Consider the following 10,292-nt stretch of genomic DNA (forward strand, 5'->3'; position numbering starts at 1 on the left):
CATATTTTCTCCATTCGATGAAAGGGTTGTGGGGATCGTTAGTTGGGATAGGTGATATTTTTTTGGTAAGTTCTTCAACCATGCTACCAGTACCATGTATAGGTTATATTTTATGGTAAGTTGTTCAGACCATGTGACCAGTACCTTATATCCGGAAGCCCCCCCACCACGTCAAGGTGATCCCCCCGGGGGGGTTATTATTATTATTATTATATAAAAAGACACCAAGATTGTCAACCTTTTTAGTGCACCAACAAATATACTCGTAAGACAGACTTTGAAAGGGCGAATAGAAAATAGTGTTTTTTCGTTTACTAACTAACTTCTTTAATACAATTAATTATTTTATTAAATACTTTACATTTTTTCCAAAAACGCCCAAAACTTTTGATCCACCCTAAAAAGCGCCTCTATTCTATGGCTAATATTCCTTTATTAGTTAGGCCAAACAACATTTTCAATCCAGGACACATAGTGAGCCACCCTGGTGTAGATCCCCGGCTCCCGGACACCGCAGACTCCACCAAACGACGTCACTCCAACGATGGTGTACATACATTCAATCTTCTTGCTTTTAATCTGGATTGGACCGCCGCTGTCGCCCTGGTGAACACATTCAAATCAAATCATTTATTTCCATATCTTAAAGGCTATTTACAATAAAATCTTATCTATACTCTATACGAATTTATATGTTTGAACGCGCTAATCTCAGGAACTACAGGTTCAAATTGAAAAATTATTTTTGAGTTTAATAGACCATTCATCGAGGAAGGTTTTAGGCTATATAACATCACGCTGCAACAAATAGGAGCGAGATACAATGGAAAATGTGGAAAAAACAGGGAAAATTATTCATCTTCGAGGGCTTCCGTTCAATAATTCTAACTTATATTTTCTAACCACGCGGACGAAGTCGCGGGCAACAGCTAGTTAAGTAATATAGAGTACTAACTAAAATAAGACTAAACTAGGTAAAAAACCTGTGTTTCAGGCAAAAAGTGCTTACGTTGTACTTAAATTTCTACAAAAATTAACAATAAAACGTAATCACAAACATTGCATGAATTTTAATTAATAATAAAGAGACTGCTAAAAAGTGGCATTTAACTTGCTCCTTTCCTTTTTTTAATAACAACGACTCACGCACTAAGGAATTTAATCCTTGTGTCACATGCATAAAGACACCTAGACTCAGGGCAAGCATTAGCGAATTCCACAAATGCTTGTCCTACGAGAGGATCGAACCGGCGACACGTCGTGCTCAGTGAGTTTGGCGTGGTGACCTCAACCACTCGGCTATCCTATCAGTCTAAGAATATTAAATGATGTAACGGTTTACTCATGCGTATTTATCGGGGGTGCCCGACTAGTTTCGGACCCAAACGGAGTCCTTAACCATGAGCTGACGCGGCGGCAGTGACTAAGGTTGGGTCCGAAACTAGTCGGGCTATCCCGAAAAATACGCGTGAGTAAACCTCATTTAATAATGAATCAGTCTCACGATAGTTATTATAAAAATAAAGTCTAAGAATAGCAACAGACAAGAAACTTTTAAACGATGTTAGGCCTTGGCCCAACAGTGGGCTATTGAAGACTTCTGAGCATACGTACCAAGCAAGTGTCCTTCGAAGCACTTTTGTGTCCGTAGCACATTTGTGTCTTTGCGTCATAGCCCTTCTCCAAACTCACTCGCACTGGGTAGTACTTCTTCGCGCATTGCGCCGGCATGAACTTTTCTAAAGTCACCTGAACAAACACAAATTGCATGTAAAAGTGGTCAAGTGTGAGTCGGAAACACGGTATGGAAGGTTCCGTACAAAAGATCTGGGCCCCGAGTCTGCTATTTTACAATGGTCGATGACTGAATGGCCATTGGATTAAATTTGAAATTATTCCTTTTCTATTAATCATTTTGCCAATACAATGATTGGATGATTGAAAATAATTGTATTGAACTTGAGTTTTTCCTCCCGTACTGAATTTACAATTATTTTTAATAATTGCTGAAGAGAATACGAAAATTGACATTTTAAGCCAAATTTCATTCAATCATCGGCCATTGTAAATAGCAGAATTGGGGCCCTGAGGAAAAAGTAAAATTTAATTCAGCTTAGTCACGGATTGACACCCCTTATAAAGATGTCATCATTGTCCTGGCCATTTCCCAACTATGTTGGGGTCGGCTACCAGTCTAACCGGTTTCAGCTAAGTACAAGTGTTTTACAAGGAGCGACTGCCTATCTGACCTCCTCAACCCAGTTACCTGGGCAACACGATACCCCTTGGTTAGACTGGTTGTCAGACTTTTCAAGCTTCTGACTACCTGTAACGACTGTCAAAGATGTAGGAATAACAGCCGGGACCCACAATTTAACGTGCCTTCCGAAAGACGGAGGAACTCGTTATGACACAGATGGTCACCGATGTACGGACCAACCGCATCAAGCATAGCTTAACCTGAGAGCGTTTCACTCATGCGGTTATAGCTTAGCCACAAGCTCTTCACCCCTTATAAAGATACTTATTTCTCCATCACTTGACGTCCACGCATTCATGGACAGGTCTGCCAGTGTTAAAAATTATAATTACCTTCTGCAAGATTTCAGAATTATTCCCCTCTTCAGCGGTCAGTCCCCAACCAGTGGCGATGACGAGGTCATCTTTGACAGCATCACCGGTATGGAGACACGCGGGCACCACAAACTGATCCAGTTTAATACTGAAAGAAAATAAGAAACAGTTAAATGTGAGTCGAAGTTGGGACCTTAAGAGTTTCTTATAAAAACGTTGAAGAAAGAAAAAGAAAGATAGAAAAATATTTATTTATCACAGATACTTATACAAACAAAGTTATAAATAACATTTTAATATAAATAACTAGCTGTTTCCCGCGACTTCGTCCGCGTGGTTAGAAGATATAAGTTATAATTTATACCTGCCTTCTATCTATCTATCTTCTATCTATCTTGTAGGATTCAGTCAGCGTTTGCAATGTAAGCGCAAAAAATGTGTTTTTTTACGACATCACATTAGAAACCTCAAAAATTGTAGCCTATGTGTTATTCTGATGTATAAGCTATATTGTGGTAAAGTTTCATTCAAATCCATTCAGTAGTTTTTACGTGAAAGAGTAACAAACATCCATACATCCATACTTACAAACTTTCGCTTTTATAATAGTAGTAGGAAGGTCAACTGCGACAAGTAGCTGACCACTCAGCCTTGTCCGTGCTATGGCGCGGACCATAACTCGGCGCTGATTTTCAGTGATCACCTAAATTAAGGAGCTGATAAGGATTATGAATAAGGCTTGTAGGTTGACCTTGGAGCTGAAATGGTCCGAGGATTCCGTGACAGGTGACTAAGACATTTTTCGGTAAATGGGCATAATTTTTGTAAAGCAAAGTGGTAATCCATCAACTTTCTAACAGTGCCAATAGTTGGTCAAGTCCGATTTTCTGTATAAGCAGAACAGAAGTTTATCTCACGACGATTTCTTACACCGCTTTCCGCAAGTGATAATTTTAACAAATTCAAAAAGACATTTTTCGCCCTGGGATTAGATCATACCTTGGTCTTGGTAGTTCAATTATAATTTCACTAGGCCTTACGTTTTCTGTGTCTTGATCAAAGCGATGTCGTTGTATCTGCTAGACCTCACGTAGCGAGGGTGCAGAATGATATCTCCAATCTTGTAAATCTTGTTTTTGTAGAATTCATCAGATCTCCTCAAGGCACCTATAAGTACAGACGTCGGAGGGCCCCTGTAAATAACAAGCATATCAATTACTAGTTGTTGCCCGCGACTTCGTCAATGTGGTTAGAATTTTACCCGCTTTTTCCACATTTTCCATTGTATCTTCGCTCTTATCAGTCGCAGCGTGTTGTTATATAGCCTATAGCCTACCTTGCTAAATGGTCTATTCAACACAAAAATAATTTTTCAATTTGAACCAGTAGTTTCTGAGATTAGCGCGTTCAAACAAACAAACTCTTCAGCTTTATATATTAGTATAGATATAGATAGATTTCGGAGGAGCTCGTGGCTAAACAACAACTGAACAAGTGGATCGATCACAGGTTAAAGGGCGCTTGATACGGTCGATCCGTGGGTGACCATCTATAAGTTTCCTCAGCCATGTTAAATTGTTGGTCCCGGCTGTAATTCATACATCTTTGACAGTCGTTACGAGTAGTCAAAAGCTGGAAAATCTGACCACCAGTCTAACTAAGGGGTATCGTGTTGCCCAGGAAACTGGGTTGAGGAGGTCAGATAGGCAGTCGCTCCTTGTAAAACCCTGGTACTTAGCTGCATACAGTCAGACTGGAAGCCGACCCCGACATAGTTGTGAAAAGGCTAGGACAATGATGAATTATTTTGGTTTCGTTAGGGATGTGTGAAGTCTTGATATGTAGGTCATTCTGGCAAGACATGTGCCAACTGCAGAACATATTATAGTGCACATGTGTGTGCATAAACACAGGAGCACTCTCTGTTCCCGCACTCTCATAGCGCGATGGCACGGCAATCCGACACGGCTGTGCAGAGATCAGGCGCAGAACTATTACTTGCCTTCCGAAATACTGAAGCTGTGATGCTAAGACAGACCGATGTTAACACATTCCTATGCCCAACAGCTATTTCTTCCTTTGTCTCCCGCTTGCCATGGAGGGAAGTAGAAATATTTTTTCTAACTCCTCCTTTTTACTATTTCGGATTAATTTCGTTGCGGGTTCCAAGGCAGTTAATTGTTCCCCCCGGGACACACCGAACTTAAGTGTTTCGGTGGGTTTCGTTGGTTTCATTGTAGATCCTTGCTTATAGGAGTTGCAATGACGGGCATGTGCGGCGGGTTAGTCTCAATAAAAAAAATGCCCAACAGTGGGCCGGTTTGCTTACTTGTAGTTAGTGCAGTGAGCGGCGGTGATGACAAATCGTTCGCTGATGACGGTGGCCCCGCAAAGCCATTCTAGCTCGCCATCGATTACGAACCCGATCAAAGCCTGATGATAAAATAAAATATAAGTCTCTAGCTTTTCGCCCGCGGCTTCGCCCGCGTCGAGGTCGGTTATATCGCGTTTCCCAGATAACTCTTCAAAAGTCCGGGATAAAAACTATCCTATGAACTTTCTCAAGGTCAAGTCTATCTCTGTACCAAATTTCATTAAAACAGTTCAGTGGTTTAGACGTGAAAGCGGAAGAGACAGACAGACAGAGTTACTTTCGCATTTATAATATTAGTAGGGATAGTAGGGATTAGTAGGGATTACAATATTTTCAAAATACCAGTCGTGAGTCATGGGTGGCAACCCCACAAACTTGGTTTTAATTTTACACTGACTCTCAAAATTAAAAAGAAATGCGTCCTCCAGAAAACGCAACCCAAATGGAACATTTCAATTCATTCAAGAATTTATTCTTGGTACCCCGACACGATACAGAAACATTCAAGTCGCATACATGAGACACCCAGACTCAGGACAAGCATTCATGGATAACACAAGCTTGTCCTACGCGTCGAAATGCATGATATATCATCATGCTCAAAAGTTTAGTATTAAATAAGAAACAATAATAAATGCGGACAACATCACATACATTGTTCTGAACCCAAAGTAAGTTGCTAAAGCACTTGTGTTATGGAATTCAGATACAACGAAGGTACCACAAACACCCAGACCCGAGACAATGTAGAAATGTGCATTGTGCATATTAGTTATCTCATATAGATATGAGATAACTAATATCATTATTTGGAAGTCTTACCATGTGAGGGAACTCGTGCTGTGCAGCATCAACTCCTCCCGTGATGAGGTCATCAGCGCTGTGGTGACACTTGCTGCTCCTGCTGAGGCCTCCCAGCAGGTCCACTCCTCGCTCACAAGGGTACACGTACTTCTCCTGGTATTCGATGCATTCTGGACAAGATAAAATTACAATTTGAAAATTTTACCCACACATCTTTTGAATGGCCAGACCGGCCTTTTTTTTTTCAAAAATATCTTAGTAAATTACGTACACTTGCACATCATTAATCTTTGATACAAAAAGCACTCAATTGTAATGAAACTCTTAATTTAATTAAATTCAGTGTAATATTAGTTTTTCGGTCAAATCTTAGATCTAGATTTTCTAGAACTTCAGGTCCCTTGAGAGCTAATACTAAGCTAAGACTCCGTCTGTCCATCTTCATTTATCTCCAGAACCGTGATGGTCAACTAGTTAAAAAAAATACGTGTAATGCATTTCTATTGCTTCTTGACGACCTCCGTGGTCGAGTGGCGTACGCACCGGTTTCAAGGTGTCGCTAGCTCTGAGGTCCCGGGTTCGATCCCCGGTCGGGTCAATGTAAAAGTTCACATTTCTACATTGTCTCGGGTCTGGGTGTTTGTGGTACCTTCGTTGTATCTGAATTCCATAACACAAGTGCTTTAGCAACTTACATTGGGTTCAGAACAATGTATGTGATGTTGTCCGCATTTATTTATTATTATTATTTATTTATTACAACACGAGATTTAAAAAGATCTTGTAAACCAAACTACAAAACGTTTTTTTATCTATATAAGTACTTACTGTCAAAAGCTTTCTTCCCAGTTTTCTTGGATGTCCTGTCCAGAGAGATGGCCTCACAAGCGCCCATAGAGTCCGTGGAGTAATAGTCATACACTGGAGGCACGTACTCTGAATCTACTGGCTTAGAGACTGGTCTGAAATTACGGTATAGAATAAGACCATCAGGCCTCGTAAGGCCCATCCTAAATTTAGGTCGATATATACAGGGTGATGAAGGTTTGAAATGAATCATTTCCAGAATCCCTGGACCACGTAAATGGTATGACGTCTCTTCCACCCTGTATAATGACCCAATGTACTAAAATAAGGTGCAAGTAATTTGGCCCAGAACTTTGATTTAGTAAAAGCCTAAACTATTTTATAGTATTTCTTATGCCTAAAATTAAGCATTTTATGCAAAAAATATACATTTTTTAATAATAAATAACTTAATTATTCGATGACAGTTTTAAATTTTCGGGATTATTTAAACCAAAAAAATCGTTTTTCCTCGACTCCCGCAGTAAGGAATTTAATCCTTGTGTCACGGGAGGTTTTACAAACATTCAAGTCACATGTCCAAAGACACCCAGACTCAGGACAAGCATTCGTGGATCACACAAATGCTTGATCTACGCAGGAATCGAACCCACTCGGCGGTCCGTGCAGTCAAAAGTTTATCATCATGATTTTAGGTCGCTGGGCCGTAATTTTCATGAGTGTTTTGGGCCGAAGTGTCACCATATTTTGGTAATTAAATTACTTATTGCTCACCTCTTGGTAGTAGTTAAGATTGGCTTGTTATGTATTGTTTTAACTACGTTATCCAAACAACACACTATCGGGTCCACTCCGGAAAACGAACATAGCTGGGAAGAATAGATACATTTTTTCTGAACCCAATTAAAGTTGCTAAAGCACTTGTGTTATGGAATTCAGATACAACGAAGGTACCACAAACACCCAGACCCGAGACAATGTAGAAATGTGAGTTTTTTCATTGACCCGACCGGGGATCGAACCCGGGACCTCAGAGCTAGCGACACCTTGAAAACAGTGCGTACGCCACTCGACCACGGAGGTCGTCAAGATGAAGTAATATCAATGTTTATATTTTGTATTCAACTTTCACACAACGCTATCTAGTCTCAAACTAAGCAAAGCTTGTATTATGAGTACTAGACAACTGATAAACATACTTATATATTTCTAAATACGCACATAATATAGATAAATTACATCCAGACCCAGAACAAATTATCGCGCTCATTACACAAACATTTGTTTGTGTGATGGGAATCGAACCCACGACCTCCGGTATAGCAGTCACGGTCACAGACCGTCAAGTAATCAATTTTTACATCATATAAACTATTTGTACAACATATTCCAGTTGAAAGTAGCCTATGTCCTTTCCTAGGCTCAAGTCTATCGGTTAACCAAATTTCATTACAATCGGTTCAGTTGTGGAAATGGCACCCAAAGTATATAACAAACTTCCTAGAATCATTAAAGATGTGAATGGTTTAGATAGATTTAAACGTTCACTTAGCAATTTTCTAATACAAAAAGCCTACTATTCTATTACCGAATTCTTAGATGAAAAATTTTAAGAAAATAATGACAAAATGAGTGCAAATTCTGATTTGTTTATTACATTGATCTTAAATATGTTTAATTATTAAATATGCTTAAATATTTAAAAAAAAATGTCTGTGTTTGTTTACATTATCTTTAAATTATTTTGTTAAATGTGCCTAATTTTAGTTAAGTGTTTATGTCTGAATTCATGGTTGTAATAGTTTTAAGCAAATATTTGTAGGCCAAGTGAGGCGAAACATAGTGAGACTTTTTTTTATTTTATTAAGAGTTTTTATGTGTTACCTATGTTTAAACAAATAAATTTATTCTATTCTATTCTATTCTTGTTTTGTATCTTACCTCAGGATTCTTCTTATTCTTAATATCTTGTATTGCTGTCTTACAGTTATTGACATTTATACACTTCCCGGTTAATCCATTTGCCACGCACAGATCACCTGAAACATAATTATCATCATCATCATCATCACCATTATCATCAGCCCATATTCGTCCACCGCTGGTCATGCGAATCCCCAATTGCACGCCATCAAGATCTATCTTCCCAACTATGTTGGGGTCGGCTTCCAGTCTAACAGGATGCAGCTAAGTACCAGTGTTTTACAAGAAGCGACTGCCTATCTGACCTCCTCAGCCCAGTTACCTGGGCAACACGATACCCCTTAGTTAGACAGGTTGTCAGATTTTCTAGCTTCTGACTACCCATAACGGCAGTCAAAGATGTATTATTACCAGAAGAGACACACAATTTAACATGCCTTCAGAAACACGGAGGAACTTGTCATGACATAGATGGTCACCCATCTACAGACCAACCGTATCAAGTTTAAATACACGTTAAACTACGCTTGATACGAAATCGATTGATTTTAAAGATTACGATGCGATGCAAATTTATAGATGTTTGAGGAAAATAACAAAAAAATCGATTTAAAAAACCTGCTTCAAATAATATGGAAAAAAAACGCATCTTAGTCAATCAGCTAGTTTTTGAAACGGGTTCTTGACAAATTGTATCTTTATAACGAAAACTAAAGTTAATAAATTTCGTCGAGCATAAAAAGAACTCGCAAAAATAAGGGTCCCATTTAAATAGAGTGTCAACCATCATGATTTATAATGGTACCATGCCTTGCTTAACCTCGATTATGATTCTGCCCGCCTGCCATCATGCTGAATCACATAAACGTTGATAGCAAGACCACAAATTTTTTTATAGATTTTTTTTTTATATGTCACATTTTCTGTAGCATATTTATAAGAAAACCGCCACTGACTGGCACTTGACCGATCCTTTCTTCTATTACTAAAATTTAATTTAAAAAATCAAAAATTTCACGTTTTTGAAATGATTTTCCATTCAAATTTTATCAAAATCTGTCCAGCCGTCGTTATAGCTGTAAATTGCATTGTCATCGGTTTTGAAGCAACCCTGAAAATATCAGCCTGCTAGCTTATCGGGAAGTGCCTCAAAATTGAGTTACAAAAATCCAACCGGAACGACAAACAAACAAGAAAAGTGAGTGTTTAAAAACATTTAAAAAAAACATTGTTTACCTTCATATGCGGCCTCATTCAACGCGAAAACAACGCACAATAAAACCAGCTTGAACATTATTTAAATTAATATTCTCGTACATAAATAATTCACTTAACGACCGTCCATTCGGACTGGCAGTAGACAACTGAGGACAATTTATAAACAAAGCATCTTATATTTCAAGACAGGTTTTGCATATTTTTTTTAAAGATAACGACTCCCGCATCAATTAATTTATTACTTGTGTCGCAGGGGTCCATATGTTCACGTAATTCTGACAACCAGTCTAACTAAAGGGTATCGTGTTGCCCAGGTAATTGGGTTGAGGAGGTCAGATAGGCAGTCGCTCCTTGTAAAACACTGGTACTTAGCTGAATCCGGTTAGAAAGGAAGTTGATCCCAACATAGTTGGTTAAAAGCAAGGATGAAGAAACGCAGTTGGTTTCACAAACATTCAAGTCACATGCACAAAGACACCCAAACTCAGGACATGCATTCGTGGATAACATTATCGCTTGTCTTACTCGGGGATCGAACCCGCGAAACTTAGCATAGAGTTTGGCATTGTGACCTCTACCGCTATAATTTCGG

The 10,292-nt window shown here is 38.9% G+C and overlaps 1 protein-coding gene across 1 annotated transcript; it reads right to left on the bottom strand.

Annotated features, from left to right (window-relative positions):
• Positions 1–360: 360 nt before the first annotated feature.
• Positions 361–9,916, bottom strand: LOC113505544 (serine protease snake-like). Its single transcript, XM_026888315.1, has 10 exons — positions 9,719–9,916; positions 8,501–8,598; positions 7,334–7,428; positions 6,581–6,714; positions 5,771–5,922; positions 4,904–5,007; positions 3,615–3,767; positions 2,593–2,722; positions 1,615–1,749; positions 361–603 (listed from the first exon to the last, which is right to left on the bottom strand). Exons 1-10 carry the CDS (start codon positions 9,774–9,776, stop codon positions 436–438), a joined length of 1,227 nt encoding a protein of 408 aa, XP_026744116.1. The 5' UTR covers positions 9,777–9,916; the 3' UTR covers positions 361–435.
• Between the last annotated feature and the right edge of the window lie 376 nt (positions 9,917–10,292).

Source organism: Trichoplusia ni, chromosome 26, assembly GCF_003590095.1.
Source record: "Trichoplusia ni isolate ovarian cell line Hi5 chromosome 26, tn1, whole genome shotgun sequence".
In the NCBI taxonomy this organism is placed as follows: Eukaryota; Metazoa; Arthropoda; class Insecta; order Lepidoptera; family Noctuidae; genus Trichoplusia; species Trichoplusia ni.

Bases quoted from the DNA above. Each gene is read 5' to 3' on its own strand.
- LOC113505544 (XM_026888315.1), bottom strand. From the start codon at position 9,776: ATGTTCAAGCTGGTTTTATTGTGCGTTGTTTTCGCGTTGAATGAGGCC. The intron at 5,923-6,580 runs GTAAGTACTTAT...TATCTTGTCCAG, and splicing joins TGGGAAGAAAGCTTTTGACA to AATGCATCGAATACCAGGAG. The intron at 5,008-5,770 runs GTAAGACTTCCA...TTTTATCATCAG, and splicing joins AGCACGAGTTCCCTCACATG to GCTTTGATCGGGTTCGTAAT.